At 41.3% G+C, this 18,762-nt stretch overlaps 1 protein-coding gene and 1 long non-coding RNA gene across 2 annotated transcripts in view; both read right to left on the bottom strand.

Annotated features, from left to right (window-relative positions):
• Positions 1-12,314: 12,314 nt before the first annotated feature.
• Positions 12,315-14,292, bottom strand: Tmem174 (transmembrane protein 174). The gene is made up of 2 exons (XM_010637342.2): positions 13,491-14,292; positions 12,315-13,305 (listed from the first exon to the last, which is right to left on the bottom strand). The coding sequence occupies exons 1-2, from the start codon at positions 14,114-14,116 to the stop codon at positions 13,200-13,202; spliced, it is 732 nt and encodes a 243-aa protein (XP_010635644.1). The 5' UTR covers positions 14,117-14,292; the 3' UTR covers positions 12,315-13,199.
• A 3,324-nt stretch (positions 14,293-17,616) lies between these two features.
• LOC104871429 overlaps positions 17,617-18,762 on the bottom strand; it is a 3,938-nt gene continuing 2,792 nt past the window's right edge. Inside the window, exon 3 of the long non-coding RNA XR_782869.1 lies at positions 17,617-17,679. This is a non-coding gene — a long non-coding RNA (uncharacterized LOC104871429). The remainder of the gene's footprint in view (positions 17,680-18,762) is intronic.

Below are 18,762 nucleotides of genomic sequence, written 5' to 3'. Positions count from 1 at the left end.
GAGACCTAGTGACAGCAGATGAGTGTGAGGCTGAGGACCAGGCCTACCAGGACAGTGTCAGGAGGCCCTTGATCATTGCCCCTGTCAAGGCTGAGGCAGGCTTCATTCTTCTCCCTGGCCGCAGTCTTCCTCTCAGCACCCAGAATCTTCCTTCTGACCAGTGCCTCCCCTCCCACCGCCTCAGTGTGCTTTGCCAATCAATACATCATCTGCTTCTGCATTTGCTCTGCGAAGCATGACTGAGTGTCTCCTTTGCACAGAACTTGGGACCTCTAGTGAGGGTCAGTAGAACCTGAGTACCCCTTAAGGGAGAAGTCTGGAAAGAAAGACATCACATCACAAATGCTGGCTTCATCCAAATCTTTCTGTAGCAGTGAAAAACTCAAAGAAAGAAAAATAATTCAGAACAGACACTATAGATGGAAAACCTCCATGTAGAAATTCATGGTCCTCTAGTTCTAATGGCATCTGGATCCAAGAGAGAAAGGGAAGTGGGGCCCACACCTGCAAACCCAAGTGATGCTTGATTGCTATTTCAATTACATAGAGTACCTATATTAGAAAATATCCAAGAAATAGAACTCAGGAACTAGAGCAGAGTAAGAGGACAGAAATTTAATTTTTCAGCCAGTCTTTAGTCATAGGATGCTGATTTGAGACCCAATTTCTAGATTTCCTTCTGACATATTATCTTTCTAAAAGGCATACCTAACTGCTGTCATCTCTGCCAACTCTTTGATTCCCTCACCTGGAGCTGCACATATATCACTACAGGTTTTACCCAGCGCAACTGCAGGGGGCACCATTCATATCAAAGACCTTGTGACTCTAAGCATTGGTTCTCAACCTGGGCTACATGTTGGAAACATTTAGGGAGATGCTAAACATTGCTAATGTTTTAAAATCTCTTCCAGAAAGTCTATTTTAATTGGTCTAAATAGAAGCCTGGGTTGAAATTTTTAAGCTGCCCAGATGATTCTAATATGCAGCCATGTTTGAGAATCACTGAGTCATACTATGCTGTGAATGGCCCCTCCTGAGGACATGTGGAATATAATTTGCCTAGTCCTTCAAATTGGCCCTGCCCACCCCAGTTGGCTCTATACAATCTCCAGTGACCCAAACAAGCTGGTAGAAGTCTAAATACATAATAGTGTTCTGCCTTTGATGTCACATTATCCCTTGGATTGGGATTGGAGTTTTCCAGAATATAGGGACTGATCCTTTGAAAGGTCTCACACTTCCTGCTTCTTTTTAAAGAATGAGGGAGCGGTGAGGGTCCAATCCTATTGAAAATTGGGAATCTTTTCAAGCTTAGTCTTGGAGGCTGCCCAACTCCACTGCTCTGCCTGGGGTGAGCATGCTGTTTTGATCGTCTGACTGAGAGAGTGATTTAGGTCCTTGGAAGAATCTGGCTCATTTCCCTCAGTACCTAGGTCATTCTCAGGTTGTAAATCAGCCACATTTAGCAGTTGTATTTTCCTCTCTCAGCCCACAAGGGAACTATGTCGTTTTTACTGAATTAGCAACTTAATTGCACCAAATATAGCTCTAATACCCCAAAGATGTTGGGCAGCTCCCCAAAATGTCTGGCTCTCCCTCTTCCTCTCCATCCAACCCTCCCAAACCCAGGGAGCAAGTTAAACTCTGGAAAATTCAACCTTATTAAATCCCAGTCCTTGGAATGAACTTACTTCATTTTGTTTCTGTCAATACTATCAAAGCCTGCCATATGAATTCAATGTCACCAATTCTATAACAACTAATGGCCTTCAAATGGATGGCAGGGACCAAAAATCCCACAAAAATCCAGTGAAATGAGACAAAAATGTGGCATACACAAGTCTTGGTGTCGTGGTTTAGTCAAAAGCTTGCCTATTTCACAACTTAGATGTTCTATAACTCATTGCCGCTCTCCTGCTGATAAGTACATCTGTCCTTCTAAAGGTACAAGTCAACTTTTTGGGCTAAAGCCTTGCATCTGGCATGAATATTTCTACTTGGCATTTCAAAGTTAATATTTTTGCTTCAGCAGAAGGATTCAAAACAAATATTTTTTAAGTTCCAAATTCTTGAGCAGATATTCAAATCCAGAGAAAGAGACAGACAGGCAGCTAAGTATTGAACAGGCTGTTAGTTGCCTGCCCTCTGCCCTTTGAAACAGAGCAGCAACACAAAATATTTTCCATACTCCCTTGCAGTTTGCTACAGCTAGACCAAATTCTGGCCAGGAAGTAGAAGTAGAAATACTCATGTCTTAATATCCATACAGGAATGGTTCCATGACCCCCAGTAGTTACCCAAACCCATGATACTCAAACCCCTTTTATTTCTTGTGTTCAACAAAGTTAAGCAACTTTGTTAAAGTCACCCTGTTAATAGGTGGCAGAAATAATATTCTAATTCAGCTCATACTTTTGTTTGAGTCTTCTTTTGCTATCAAAAGAGCATGAATTAATACCTCAGTTGGCAACCATATAGCTCTGCAGAATTTGCAGTTTTGGGTCAACACTCTGTGTTTAATCCTCTTGAGGCTGTGTAATAGTCAGGTCTAGCCTTAATCCACCCTAGATCCAAGGCATCTGGTAGACCATCTGAAGATGTTGCTCCTTCCAGAACTGGCTTGACCTTTGTGAATAAGCCTTCTCAGTAGTTCTCCTTCGTCCATCCCTCTGCCATGATACTCCCAGTAAGCAGTAATAGATTCTCAGGCTCTGCAGAATCTTACTTGTTTAGAGGATTGTAGTTACAGGGTGGCTCCATGGACAAGGTTTGCCAACCTTCTACAACTATACTTTCAAAACCAGCCAGTTACTAAGTACAGTACTGGTAATGGTAGCATAAAAGATGTGACAGAAATCAACAACCTATGTGGCTGAGCAGATAAATCATCTATGCTGACCCACCCAAATTCAGGACAGCAGCCTTTTATTTGTTTAAGCCATTCTGGTTTATGGATTATGGACAACAATGAAATTTACTCAAGAGAATTTGAATGGAAGAAATGCTGGGACTGAAACTAGGGCCTTATGCATGCTAAGCATATACCCTGCCACTGAGCTACTCCCCCACCCCAAGAAAATGTTAAAGTCTAATCCAGAAATACCAGTTAAGTGACAAAGCTGTCCGTTGCTACTGAAGATAGTCTACTCCTGTGGTGGAGCCTGCAGCAGAGCTGTAAGGACCACGCTAGGCCTCAGAGAGAGGTGGTTTCCTTCATGGATACATGAAGGGCTCATGTGCCCAGAGCCTGCCTGGCCTCTCTAAATACCTGCTTTTCCAAGCCATGGAACAAATTTTCAAGCACCTCTAATGCTAATCCTAAAAAACAATTTTTTAAATCTGTTGTTCTTGCTGTTTTTAGCATAACATGTTAAGATAATGGTTGCCATGGAATAAAATCCAATCTTAAAGATGCATAAGAGGTAATTATATAATCTATGTAAAGCTAGGTCCTTGGGGGTTGGTCTTAGCACACTGTCACATTTAAGTTCTGCTACATGTAGCAGAAAAAGCAAAATAAATGAGATTTAAATGCTTATCTCTCATTTGAAAGTAGCATGATGGTTACTGGCGCTCCAGCCTCCCTTCACTTTTAAAAAAAATTTTTTTGCTCCATCTTGATAACAAGCATCTTCTATCTTCAAGATCATTTCATGGCTCAAGCTGGCTGTGATCACATACAAGTTGTACTCTTCAACAATGAGTTAAAGCAAAAAGAAAGCCAAAACTCCCCAGCTATCCCTTACAGAATAGGCACTCAGAAATCTCTGAAACTTCTGCTTATATCTGATTTCGCCCGAACTAATCACATGGCCAAATTTAGCTGCAAAGGCCCATGGGAAATGCAGTCTTTTAACTGCCCCTCTCCAAGATATGTGCTAATAGTTCTCAACTTTTAGAAGACCCTTTATATCTTTCAAAAATATTGAGGACCCGTGGAGCTTTTTTATTTATGTAGTGTCTATTAGTATGTATCATATGGGATTGAAACTCACCAAATTAGGAAATGTTTTTGTTTTTTGGGTTTTTTTTTTTGTTTTTGTACCGGGGATTGAACTCGGGTCCTTGTGCTTGCAAGGCAGGGCGCTGAACGGCTGAGCTAAATCCCCAGCCCCAGAAAATGTTTTTTATTTATTTAAAAATTACACTTACAAGCCATTTACATGTTAAATAAAGTATATTTTCCAAAGCAAAAATGAAAAGGTGAGAAGGATATACTTTTGCACTTTTGTAATTTTTTAAATGTTTGATTTGAAAAAATATGGCCTCTTACATCTGTTTCTCCATTTAATATGTTGCGATACATTTCTTTGGTTGAATTACATGAAGAAGATGTGACCTCATACAAATGTGTAATTGGAAAATATAAGAGCTTTTCAGATAATTGTGGATATTCTTTTTCAATTTGAAATCAACATTCATATGGTGGCTTTTATAAGGTTAGTTACAATGTGAAACCACATTAATAAATATTTTGTACTGTGTTACATTGATATTCATTGGTCTTATACATTAAATGAATTTTATGTCCATGCATGTTATCACAATAGCCATGTAGAAAAAAAATTGTGCACTGATTTATGCAGATCTCTCAAATGCTGACACATTTCATGATATGATTTTTTAAAAATATCACTACTCATCTTAAAAAGAAAATTCTACTTTTGGGAAGTTGTCAAGCTCACAAATAGGAGTTTTCAAATCTTTTTATTTTCACTTGAAAGGTTGAATGTTCTCATTGGCAGGCAGCTAATGCTCCCAGTTATTTCCCATGAAGGGGAGGTTCATTCTTTCAGTTGTGAGGGAGAGGTCTGCCAAACATATACATTTGAATATGTGGTGCATCTGCCAGTCATTCCTTTAAGTAAAAACGGTGCTCATGAGAAATGCAAGTCGTTCTGCTTGTCATGCCGTTGCAGAAATGTGCTCTCTCTGAACAATCATCACAGGCATGCATGAAGCAGAGTGTTGTGTATTTTACCAATTTCCCAGAGTATGAAAAAGATGTATACTCAGGGGCTGAGACTTAATATATTTATGATTTTTACTGCCTCAATAAGTACTTTAAAGGGAAACTGGCAATTTTTATTTTTATCTCTTTTATTTTACTGTAAGTGGTGGTGAAGAATAAAATTACCATTAGACCGTGTGGCACTTGTATTGATTTTCTATGGCCTGTATAACACATTGGAACACACTGGATAACTTAAAAACAATATATTCTCCCACGGTCTGGAGGTCCAAAGCCTCAAATCAAGGATAGCAAGACCACGCTCTCTCTGGAGGCTGTAGCAGAGTCTGTCCCTTGTCTTTCAGCTCTGGTGGCTGCTGGCATTCCTTAGCTGGTGGCTGCCAACACTCCAATCTCTGCCTTCATGTGGCCTTCTCCCTTGGGTTTATGAAACATCCCTCTGTCTCTTTCTTACGGGGATATATGTGATCACCTTTACAGCCCACAGGGACGATCTTGGTTAATCTCCACATCTCAAGATCCTTTAATTAATCACATCTATAAAGGCCTTTTTCCCAAATTACTAACAGGTTCTAGGATTAGGGCTTGGTGTCCCTGGGAGCGGGGTATTGTACTATTGTTTGCTGCAAGCCATCAGCAGATCGGTGCACTATTCCTTTCGCACCATCAGTACAAATGTCCACAGAATTTAAAAAGGTGAATAATGTCTTGGAATTATCACTGCATTAGTTTTGATCTAGCACCCCCTCCCTCCCTCCCTCCCCCGGACATGTGGACCATACTTTGACAACGGCTAATCCTAGTGAGTAAATGTGGGCTGTAGAAATAGAATTCTCGGCCACAACAGCCCAGAAAGAGAAGCTAGTCTTTTAAGCCCAGGGAATGGGCTCTCTTTGGAGCGAGGAAAACGGAGACTTAAGGCCCCCACAGGACTGCATCGTCCTTTGGAGTGGAGGTTTCCACAAGAATCTTTCTTAGACCCACAGAGCCCCCGAAATGATGGGGTGCGCAGAGTTCTGGGGAGGAATCAGATTCTTTAAGTCCCCTGGTCCTTCCAGGAAGAAAAAAACAACCACCAGTGTGACAAGGAAGCGCCGGGCCTAACAGAACTGAGAGAACTCATCCAACTGGAGACCTGAAGCCAGCCAGCGGTGGGAAGAGACGGCCAGGCAATAGGCTGGAGTGCTTCTGTGAGTCCTGTTCTGGCAGTGGAGGGATCAGAGACTCGGGAGCAGTCCAAGATGGGGTGGGGACAGGACCGCAGTTAAAGGGAAAACGGAACCCCGGACCCCACGACCCCTTTCTGCCCTGCCCGGTTCGTCCCCATGGCTCCTCCCGCTGCGGGGATCAGGTCACTGAGGCTCCTCCCAGCCGCTCCGCCCAGGGTGCAAAGTTGATGCCTCTTGTGACTGAGAATTGCAGTGAACAGCTTTCCAGGGCGCAGCTGTGGGGCGGGACGGGATTAGGAAACTTTCAAAGCAAGGTCTGGGGTGGTAACCTGACCCGAGACTTGGAGGGTGTGGGCTGACACCCTGGACCTTGTCCCCAGAGAACTTGAACAGCACACAAACGAACGTGGAAAACATTTCGTACACTCGACAGCTCTGTTCCTGCTCCGGAGACTTCGTGTGTCTGTAATCGTGTGAAGCGTCCTTCGTGTTTACGTGCACAGTGTTTGCACACACAGACACGTCCCTTTGGTGTCTGTGTGACTTGTATGTTCGTCTGTGCACATGTAACAGCAGAGGCAATGAAAATTATTTACTCTAGGACTCGAGATGAGGTTGATTCGAGAAAACGAATTTAACAGAAGTACAGAGAGAAAGATCATTTCCTTCTCTTCCTCTTCTATTCTAAAAATAATGTTATGATTAGGTAATATATACATCGCGTATAAAAATCATTAATCATCACAGATTAAAGTGAGAGATGAGTCTCCCATCCTCCACCTTAGAAATAATTATTACCACTTTTATGTATTCTTTAAGAGATTTTTCATGCACAAAAATGAATACGTACATGAATACTGTGTGTATATCCACTTTTAAAATTATGTTCTTTTAAATTAATGAGTGTGAGGGTTAAAACAGAACAATCTGTAACTTCTTACACCTGAGTATAAAGCTTACTCCAGAACACATTTTTTTGTGTCTATGATTTACACACATGTAAGATTTTTGACTCTGGGAAAATTCTTTGTTGTAAGAAAACTTCTGGACCCTAGGAAATGGATTTCCTTACGAGTTCATCTTGTAATTCATCTTCTTACAAGCTCAAAGCAAACAAAATTTCCTATCTGAGACCGCTTTGGCTTTCCAGAAGTGGGTGAGAATTATTTCTGAGTAGTTGTCTTCCCTTTCAGAATGTCATCAATTCTTTAAGAGCAATCCAGTAAAGGTTTATTTACTACAGCTTTCTGTTGAGTTTATGGCCGACTGCTGACTGCTTGGGACATAAAAATCTTGAAGATTTACAAGTAGTAAGTGGAGAAGAAATCCATAAATTACATTCTATATAAGAGCTTGTAGGTGAATACACACGTGTGCACACACTTACACATTTCCAACTTCAGAGGAAGGGTGGTGGGCATGTCCAGAAAATATATTCTTTCCTAATTTGAGAAGGATGGAGAATTCATTGGTAAGAGGGCCACAGCCAATAACCTCTGAGAGTTAAATTGCACCAGGTAACATTTTAATGCAGAGCAAGAGGCTTTGCTATTTTCTTTCTTAACGATGAGATCTGGTTCTTGCTCTTGAAATATTCAAAGGAGTTTTTATAGTTCCCAAAGGAAAAAAAATTTTTTCCTCTTAAAAGCTTTACCAACCAAACCAACAATGCTGAAGTTTATCCAGGTCTTCTGATGTCCTTGAAGCTCTTCTATGACAGAAAATTCTGGACTAAACACTCAAAGTCTCTCTCTTTTTCAGGTATTTTTTAAGGCCTGTGTTTAGAAAAAATACTCTAATAATAAGCTAATAGTAAGAAAAAAAATCTAATCCTAGGGGTGGATTAATTCTAGTAGGGTTCTAGACTTTCATAGCACTGACAGGGGAAATATAAAGTGAAAAATTCTTGAAGAACACTTCTGTTTGAAATTTAATAAATATGAATCTACTGTCATGAATTTGCAAACTGCCTCCTCAAATAGAGTATAAAACAGCTAGAAATTTAGGATGCATTTAGCAGAAATCTGATCTTGTTTGGGACTTGATCAACAAAGAAGAAAAAAATGAGGCAAAAAAATTAGAGAAATTGAATACTGGCTAAATATCTGGTGACACTGAAGTTATTGTAAATTTCTAGTTGTGATAATTGTATTGTAATTATTTTTGAGTCTTCATTTTTTAAAGATATATCATGAAATATGTTAGGATAAAATAATTTGATGGCTTGGATTTGCTTTTTAAAATATAATTGATTGTGAATGGGGCAGTAAGTTGATAGTCAAAGTCGGATGATGGCTACATACAGTTCTATTTCTGTATTTGAAAGTTTTCATCACATTAAAAACAATAAAATGACCAACAAGCTGGAATAGTCATTTATTATCTGTTGGGAAATTCATGGATTCATTTCACATTTCTTGTTCAGCAAGAATGAAGTACAGTTGTGCTCAGGGCCCTGAATGATTCACTCTGCAGATTTGACGTTATGAGCCACAGTCACTCAGCACTCAGGGGACAGGCAGGGGTGCTGCTGAGCTCTAGACCACACTGGCCTCTGTGAAATATTAGGGAACTCTCTTTGTTGCTAAGAAGATATCTACCCTTGGTTATTCCAAGAGGCCAACCCACAATATTTGACTTCAGCAAAATCTCACCCCACTGATCTATCAGTAAACAAGACCAAGGGAGACCCAGGGGTCTGAACTTGAAAACAGACACACAAGGTCAGTTTCCATAAATAAGAGGCTTTATTTTAAACTATACTGAAAGAGAGAGAGAGAGAGAGAGAGATAGATAGAACTAAAGGATGGGTTTTGCTTTATTTTAAACTATACTGAAAGAGAGAGAGAGAGAGAGAGATAGATAGAACTAAAAGGGCTGGTTTTTTAGTATAGAACCAAGTGGTGAACTGAAACTCAAACCCATCCTAGGCTCAGTGGGATGAAAAGGAAGAGGAAAGAGTCTCTGGGGAGCCACCACCTTGGAAGTACAGGCCCAGGCCTAGGGTTCAAAGGAGATCAGGGCCTCCAATGGCCCAAAAACAAAAGCAAACAAACAAACAAAAAAATGTCCAAGCACTCTGTGAAAGTGTCTTCCCGTTGACACTGGGGCTTCATTTCTCTAAATCTGGATGTTCTCTTTCCTGCCCCTTCAAAATCATATCAGTTGTTACCAGTCTTGCCAGCCAACAGTCCTTCCCCTGACAGCTCCTGGAAGATGTTTCCAGATATGTGAAGATCTTTAAAAAACAATTTCCTTTGATTAACAGACCTTTTAGCATCATTTTGAATTATCTGTAGATTGCTCACCCACATGGCCACACTGAAGGCCAAGGGTGCAGGGGAGGGAGGGATGGCTCCAGGGGCATGTTCTGGTCACACAGTTCTGAATTCAGCCAGCAAGTTCACTGTTCCATCCACATACTCCTTCTAGGTCATGCTCTAACCAGTAAGTATCCAGAATCTGATTGTAGCTGCTTCTTCTTCAAACACTCCTATGGCTTCCCAGTTGCTCTTCAGAAAAATCCTTAAAAGTCTGATAAGGCAGACAAGGCCTATCAGACCCTACAGATTCAGGCATCTGCCCCAGGCCAGTGCCTCTCCGTCCTGCATCATCTAAGCTTGAACAGCAGACCAGGAGGCTGGTTGCAGCTCACTATCCCCCCACAATCTCAGACTGTACCCCGCAAGGCATTGAGAGAGTGATCAGAGGCAGCTATCTGGAAGGCTAGATAGAAACTCTGTTGGGAATGTAGTCTGGCTAGTCAGGACACCAAGTGAGGACCTGGTGACCACAGGCCACCTGTACTGGGTTTCCATATTGGCCCCTAAAACCCCCAAATAAATACACAATAGCAGGGTTGAAAGCTGGTGGGTATAATTTTGGGGTGCTCAATGCAGTCTGTGTGAGGGCTGTATTGCTTATCAATCCACAAGGTGCCTTCTACTGCTGCTTCATATGGAGCTTTGCAAGACTGCTTCTACCATGATTGTTGACCTCTCTTCTTTGTCTGGTCCCAGCACGGTCTTTATAGGTCTACAGACCCCAGCCACTTGGCTGTCCCTGTGAGCTGCACTCCCTCGGGTTACCAAGGCAATGGCCCTGACCTCACACCCCCAGGCAAGCTTTATGATCCTTTGGTGAATCAAAATTCCTCTTAGAGCTCCAGGACGCCTCATGGGTATCAGAGGCAAATTAATAGATAATGTAGATAATTAATCAGTATCTGATCCCCACACTAGAAGTTTTGTGGGCAGAGCCATATCTGCTGTTTTGTTGGCTTGGTTTGTCATGGCTATATTCCTGACACAGGCTAGATGGCCTCAGTCCTGACACAGACCAGATGCTCAGTAAATAGATGTGATATGAATGAACAAAGCCTATTTTCTGATCCTCTAACTGTTGCAGGCCCCCCTTACACAATGAGCTAAGGAACCCTGCAGCACTGTCTTTGGGAGCGTAAATGACTTCATTGGTGGCACCAGGGACAGGGAAAGTGGAGCTCACACACCCAGGGCCACTTCCCTGAACAGCTGATTCTGTCCCAGCCCATACTCCTAGCATCGCCCATACAAACTGGCTGCCCACCCTCACCAGCTCCCACACATGGTACCCTTTATGAATAGATTCTTCTAGATAATGTTCAGATGAGAAGAGGAACAAGGGAGGGAGGAGGGGAAAGGAAAGAAGGGACAAGGAAAAAAAAGAATGGAGGAAAAAAATGGAAGCAAGGCTTTGTAAATAAAGAGTAGAGGGGAGTTTAAGGGAGGTGAGGACAATTGGAAAAAAAAGAAGCAGCAAGATATATCACATATGGGTACAAATTTCCTATGATGAATGTTATCATTATCTAAAATGTGCCACAAAAATAAAAAGTTAAAAATGAATATATTCAAACTTCTTTTTTGGGGAGAGGGTGTACTGGGGATCAAACTCAGGATCTTGTGCTTGTGAGGCAGGCAGCAGAACCACTGAGTTAAATCCCTGACCCTTTTGAGCTCCTTTTGATGTTCACTGCAACTCAAATCTATAAGCACAACGGATTATCAAAAGATGCGGTGAATATTTAAATTTTTAAAAAACTTATAACAATAAAAGACACATTGCCAAGAATGATGGAAGAAGTGTATTCAAAGAGAGGGGGAGAATTTGGGGTACTTTGGGGACATTTGATGACAATGTGTAATAAATGCTTTAATTTAAACATTCACCATATTGTATGACCACTCCTCACTGGTCAATAATTTATGGCAGTTTCTGTCAAATCAAAGCATTATGATGGGCTCTCATCCCCCTTATTCACCAGACCTGGCACCATGCAGCTTTTTGCTCTTCCTTAAGGTCAAAATGACTCTCAAAGGAAAATGTTTTTAATCAATTTAGGACATCAAGGCAGCCACAACTGTGCAATTAAAGACATGAAAGCAGACTTTCAGAACTGCTTCAGTAGGTGGCAAGAGTGATGGGGTAAGAGCGTTGGAACTGAGGGGGAGGAGCAATTGCAATGTGTCTTTTACTGTAACAGTTTTCTAATTAAACATTGACTATATTTTTTTATCACGCCGTATATAAAAATCGTGGGGCAGGTGAGGGTGGGCGGAAATGGTGAGTGAGACAGGCCTGAAGGACCAAAGTCATTATTTACGTGTCAGAATGCCACTGGTGATGCTCAATCATGCCCTTGTCACCTAACTTCCTCCCTAGAGCCCTCAGCTCAGTACCCAATATCTCAAGCACATGCGGAGTGCAAAGCTAATAAACTGAATCTGTAAATGGAATAATAGTTTTCTATCATCTGTCAGACATGAAAAGGACTATAAAAAGGTTTGCCTCTAATATATAAAATAAATCAAAACAATAATGTACCAAGCCTACATTACTCATATCGCAACAAACCACATAATTCCAATAGAAAATAAAAATCACTCCATATATAAACTCAGTGCCAAAACTTTAAAGAATTGCAAAACTTGTCTTTCTTTGGGGTGAACTGCCCTTCATCGAGTGGCCTTATCTTTGTAGCCTAGAGGAAAATGTTTTACTTTTTACTGAATGATTTAAAACTGTCTCTTCTAAAGTCGGTGGGTCTGTCGTGGTTGTTTATTATACAGTTCAGATTCAGGAAGATTAAGGACATCAGTCTTTTCATGAAGGTGAGCTCATCTGAGCCACTAAGATTGTTTCCTTAATGCATAACTGTCCAGCATTGACACAGCAGCTCTAAAGTAACTTCACAGATCTCCAGCCCCTTGGGGAAATACATGTATCAGTCCACCACTGGGCCAAATTTATGCCTCGCACAGACCCTGGACTGAGGTAGTCCAAGAGCCCATTTATGTGCGTCACACATAAAGCTTCAGCCTTGCAGAAGAAAACATCAGTGATTTTATTCGTGGATCCAAAACACTTAGCCATAACATATTAGATTCATTCACATCATTATTCTATTATTACTTCCTTCATAGGTTTAGTCAGCTAGCCAATTCTAGTTCATCCGGAAACATTATCTTTTTCTACTATACTTAGTCATTTATTTTGCAGCCTTTAAGATATCAAGAGCCCTCATGGAAGACCCCTTGGCCATCAAGCTGTTTGGGATATATGTGCAAACTCACTTGGGGGCCCAGGATGGGCCCTGGGAAATCCCTGGTCTGCCTGCTTTCTCTTCCCTGCTTCGTTCCCACTCTCATGTCCACCTGGAAGCTCCCTAGGTCCCCAAAGTCAGAATTTTGTCCTTGACTGCTGAAGTTAAAACTGAGCCACCATTGCCTTCCCATATGCAGAAAATGGGTGTTGGGAAAGGGGAAAATTCTTGCTCTAGGACCTTACCCAGGGGATTTCTTACCTGAGAGAATTTGCCAGTGTATCTGAAGGAACTCTTCCTACCCAGCCTAGTCTTTACCAGCCTGAGACATTTTACCTGCTGCTTTCTTTACCTTTCCCATCTTGGACAATATCTGTGCTACCCTGCCCTGACTTCTAAAGATAACACCATAGGACATTCCAGTTGCCGGGTCACAATTACTTCAGTGCTCGTTCCCTTAGCATTATAGACTCTAGCGAGGGAGGGCATATATTTCCTCATAGGGAGGAGGAGAGAAGCAGGCACAATCCTCCTCTTCCAGCTGTGTCTCTCCTAGCTGGTCAGCATCAGAGCTGGGCCTGAAACATGAGCAGAAAACCCAGATATATCACAGCCCAAAGCATCATTGGCAGAACAAGTGTCCCCACTCTGAGCAGCAGGCTGCACAAAGATCTACCCTTCCCACCACCTGCCCCAGGGACCAAACAGACAGAACATGGCTGGGGCAGCAGGGAGGGGAGTAGCCCCAGCACACACACCATACCTGCCATTCCCACCATCCATGAAAGAAGAGTAGTCCTCGCCCTCAACAAATGCAGCGTTATCTTGGGGGTAGATGGTGTAGTACTGAGGGGGACTTGGTATGGCACCTGGTGCCCCTCCGGAGGGCAAGAGACCACAAGGGTTTACCATGGACTGCAGGTAGGTAGTGTTTGTCACCATCGCCTCTTGAGACCCATAAGGAGGAGGGATATACTGCACCACAGTGGCTCCATGGAAGGTGATGGGTTGGTTGATACCAGTGAAAACGAACGATTGTCCTCCTGATGTCTGCTCCGAATCCGGGACCCTTTCCTCACTGTCTTTGCACAGCTGGCAGGAGAGCATTTTGAATTTGCACACAGCAATCAGGATGAATGTCACCCCAACTGATAGCAGGATGGGTCCAAGAAGCTGAGTCCATTCAAAGTGGGAGACACCTTGGTACTTGATCCAGCCCATGACTGTGAATGTAATCCCCACCAGTCCCAGAAAGATGCCTGAAAAGAGCAAGGTGGCTCCTGCCTTGTCGTCATCAGATACCTGGAGGTCAGCAGTGCTGGGAGTGTAAGGAGTGATCGAAAACACATTGAGAGGGAAGTCATCTGGGTGGCTGCTCCTGGGCTCCATGGCTCCTCACACAGCACCCGTGTCTCAGAGGGGAAAGGGATGGTGAGAGGCCAGGAATTGCAGGCTCAGACTAGTTATAAAAGAACTTTAGGCTCCTGTGCTTAACAGAGTATAACAGGCAGGGGGCTGAACTTTGTGTAGAAGAATAAAGGTCTGAGAACTGAAGCTTGAAGTTTGGTCAGACTGCCAGCAAGTGGAGGTCTGTGCATTGCAAGCCAATGATAGGCTGCTTCTGTAAGTCACATTAATTCACTCACTCATTCAAAAGACACTTTGCAAGCTGCTTCAATGCCAGGAGCTGTTATGCTAGAGCCATGTGTGACGCTGTTGTGTGGCCCTATTTTTCCCTACCAAAGCCAGGTTTATAAATGGCAAAGCCATCTCCAGCAGCAGAGGAGGACATTGATGTATATACCATATTCTCATGAGTATAACATATAACTTTGATACTGAATCAGTCTATTAGAAATAGGTGGACACCTACTACATAATTATATGTATATTCCTATCCACTTCAGGACCTTGGAAGCTTGTTGGGAGGTTCTAACAAAGGAGAACAGCTACTTATATACCCTTGACCAAGGAAACAGTCATCCTCTATTGCAGGTGGTTGTCCACTTGGACTTAGCATGCAGCTTTGGGAGGGACAGACATGGAGCAGTGAGGGAAGAAGAGGACACCCATAGCCAGCCATATCAGCCAAATCAACCCTGGTGATCAATGGGGTGATAGATGTTGCAGCCAGATCTCTCTCACATCCCCTATCCACTTTAGGAATCTCTTGTTATGGTGATACTTGTCTTAATCTGTTTTCTGTTGCTATAACAGAATACCACAAAATGAGTAATTTATAAAGAACAGGTGGGACTGGGGATTTAGCTCAGTGGTTCTACCTCCTGCCTTGCAAGTGCAAGGACCTGAGTTCTGACCCTGGTACCAAAAAAAGAAACAAACAACAACAACAAAACAAGAGTCTATTTTTTATAGTTCTAAAGACTGACAAGCCCAATATCAAGGTGCCAAAATTTGATGAGTCTTTTTGCTGCATTTAACATGGTAGCAAGTGTCACATGGTGATGGTTGCATAAGCATCAAGTGTGATGTAGTCTCTCTGGAACACATGCTCAGACCTTCCTTCCATGGTGACTGCACAGATCCTGGTCTCCAAGGTGAGGCAAATAGCTGCATTTTTGAGCCTGCTGTGTTTTGCAACCAAACCCTAGTTGATTTAGCAGAACACAGCTTGATCTCTAATGACATGTTCCATCATTCATGACTGTAGAACTTCCAAACAGCCCCACAAATTTCCTCCTCCACATAATAGCAACTGTAGGATTATTCCTTTCTTGGACAGATTTTTATCCAAGCAGATATCTCTCTTTATGGTTAAATATTATCCCAGCTTCCTTTCCCAGAATGCAAGAGTTACATCTTTTCCAAGGAAGGGCTTTCTAAATATCTCTCTGCTAATGAAAATCAGCAGGGCCATTCACATCCACTCATTCCCACAACATATTCAGGAAAATAATCAGCATTATGGAGTAAAAAAATGCAAGGTCTCTGGAATCTTGTATTTCCCATCTCAGGAAGAGGAAAGACAATCTTAATTTGTGGCACAGTTTCAACTTTTTATGAAAAAGCACGAAGTTGATTTTTGTTCTCGTATACAAGTACACCTATGTATAGGAGGGTGTGGATAGATGCTAAATGGCCAAAGGGGTGGACTGTAAAAGCTATTAAGCTATGGTTCCTCAGGTTCAAGTTGACCTATCTGTATACTGTGCTTTTAGGGGTGGTACTAAGACTCTGAGAGCCACATTTTTCCTGACATCTGGCTTGCCATTAAGCATTGCCATAGGTGATATTTCAGGGAGGGTTCAGGGTAGAAGGAAGAGGGATTTGCTCCTTGTTTTACTTGCTATTTCTCTTTTGTCTCTGGCAATGTTCCTATGAACAGTTGATTCCAATTTCCAATTTTTTCCTTCTCCTAATCTAATCATATCTCTCAGAGGTGTTGGCACTACCTGGGCAGGGCCCCCAAAGATGTCAAGATTTCAGCTCCATGACCATCTGCTCCAAGGTCTTGGCTCAGATAACTCAATTGCTTCTCAACCTTAGAAGAGGTAGCATCTTCTTTTACCCCAATATTTTCCTTTTAACTTTTTAATCTTCTGCTTAACCAATTTCCTAGATTAGTTCCTCTTTGTAAGAAATCACTACTATGTCTCTGTTTTCTTGAGTGGAGTGAGTCCTATCTGAAGCAGAAATGGAGAAGGCAGAATTAGTGAGTAGTGGAGCTGAGATGGGGCCTTTGGACTATAACAGAGTCCTGTCATAATTTTGTTCTGTAAAACACTAGCATCTCCAGTGCTGTCCTTCCAGATACATGATACTGCTGAAAAAATTTTCTAAGTTTTCAGATTAATTGGGAGTCTGAATTGATAAATCACTATTAGTTTGACATCTTGTATTTTTTTTTCTTGAAAGCTTACTTAAATTTTTCATTAATTTTAATTTTTAAAATGTGAAAATTATCTATTGTCATGAAAAAAGGTGAATTTTCTTTCTCACCAGTACAATGTTTCCTATAACATAACAAGTAGAGAGTCCTTCCTAACAGGCAGATTCCCAGGCTCCATGGGACATTAGTGAATCAGAAACACTGGATGTGTGGCCACAAATCTGTACTTGTTTAAGTGCCCCAAGGGATACTTAGGTTTATTAAAGAGCGAGGATCCCTGGGGTTATGGTGAGATGCTATTGCATTGAATATACCAACTTGGGAAACTTGTCTAGTGGCCTGGCAATTTCTCTATGTCTGATATCTCAATATTTTTAGAACCAAACTCCAATAAAAGGAAGTAGTTTTGCATTGTTTTGGCTGCTACTTCAAGTTAATACAGGAGAAGTGGACAGACATGCTGAAGAGGCAGAATAGATCCATTTTCATATGATCGTTACTAAGAGTAACTTCTCACCATGAAGCTAAGTCCCTGCTGTTAGTTAGCAAGCCTGAAGTTCTCTCTGATTTGTGAGTCATTCTCTCTTAAATATTCAGAAATATTCATGCACTGGAAATTTTGATAGGTACTGTGAGAGATTGTGGCCAGGGACCGATAAATACCCAAGTTTTGCTGCCCGCCTTCCTATCCCTTCCCATTACTCATAGGAGGCATGGGACAACTTTACTGCTATGGAATTTGAGCTATAAAGAATCCCCAAAGCACAGGACTCAAGTACACTTGGCTGGAGCACATGGTCAAGGCTGGAAGCCTCCCTTAAACTTGAACTCGAAGTTGAGAAAGCATAGGAAAGTGCCTTTTTCTATAAGAAAGCATAGAAAAGGTGATCCACAGAGAGAAGCAGAGCAGGCAGGCCCTCTGAGGTCAGAAAGATATCAAGGAAAGTTATTGAGTCCATAAGAAATGGTTGTCTTTCTATCTGGCTAAGGCCTAGCCCTTTAGCATGTAAAAGAGGGAAGTAGAAAAAAGATGCACTCACTTGCATAAGTCGTCTTTTAGATTACAGCATTAACATCTAATTTGCAAACAGGTTCAATAAGTCTACAATAGAAACAAAGACATCTATAAGTACTCCTTCCACAGGAAAGCTTAAAATAGAAATCTATCTCATCCAAGTATACCTTTAGTTAAAAAATGATGAATTATTTTTCCATGGCAAAGTTTTTATTAGATTTAATATAATGTCTCAAATCACTTAAAGTCTCAATGATCAAGTAAGTCTCTCCATACAATTTTAAATCTTCATTTTTATTGTAGGAATATCACATATAATAAAAATGTACAGTTTTCCCTTACAATTGTTGTTTGAGAATATTTAGCATTGAAACTTGAAAAACATTTGTTAAAAAGCTTCTTTGTGAACATCCTTTGTTACTGAGTAATTCAATTTGCTTTATCCAGAATTTGATCCTTTGTGTTGGTGGGATAATTCTTTACTATATGAAAATAATAGTCAGCCCTGAATTCAGAAAATTTGGCTAAGTTTTCAAAGTTACTAGTTATCCATTTTACATCTGTTGAAAGCACATATGCTCAATATTCTATTTCCTTTTTAGCAAATCTTACTATTTAATTCCTTTAAATAAGAACACCTAATGGCAAGTATCTTGAGATAGTGCTGTCAATGAATGCAGTAGATGCTGAAGAAATCCCAGGATCTTTTCTGTTGAAAACATCTGTACCAGTTAAGCTCTGTACCAGTTAAGACTATCTCTGAATAAAACATATGTGGAAGTTGCTCTCATTATAAATGGGCTCCTCTCAGTCTCCAAATACAGAAGGTGTAGAACTAAGTTAGAGACAAAATAACAATCCTTAAGATGCAATTACATGACAAATGAAAACTAGTCAACTAAAGTAAATGCTTAGAAAAACAGCTAAGACTGATGATCAGTCATTTTAGTATATCAATCACTCAATGAGTTGATCATCCATTTTACATGAATAAGAAAATCCATAAAATAGCTATCTCACTAATGTCTAAGCTTTTGTCAAAATATCAAAAGTTAGTCTCTCACAAATTGTTCAAAATGGATTTTTAGGGGCTGGGGATTTAACTCAGTGGTTCTGCTGCCTGCCTTGCAAGCGCAAGGGCCAGAGTTCGATTCCCAGTATTTAAAAAAA

Source organism: Fukomys damarensis, unplaced genomic scaffold, assembly GCF_012274545.1.
Source record: "Fukomys damarensis isolate Sample0158 unplaced genomic scaffold, DMR_v1.0_HiC HiC_scaffold_1, whole genome shotgun sequence".
Classification (NCBI taxonomy): Eukaryota; Metazoa; Chordata; class Mammalia; order Rodentia; family Bathyergidae; genus Fukomys; species Fukomys damarensis.
The sequence above is the reverse complement of the archived record's forward strand: the minus strand, read 5'-3'. Positions and strand labels throughout refer to the sequence as shown.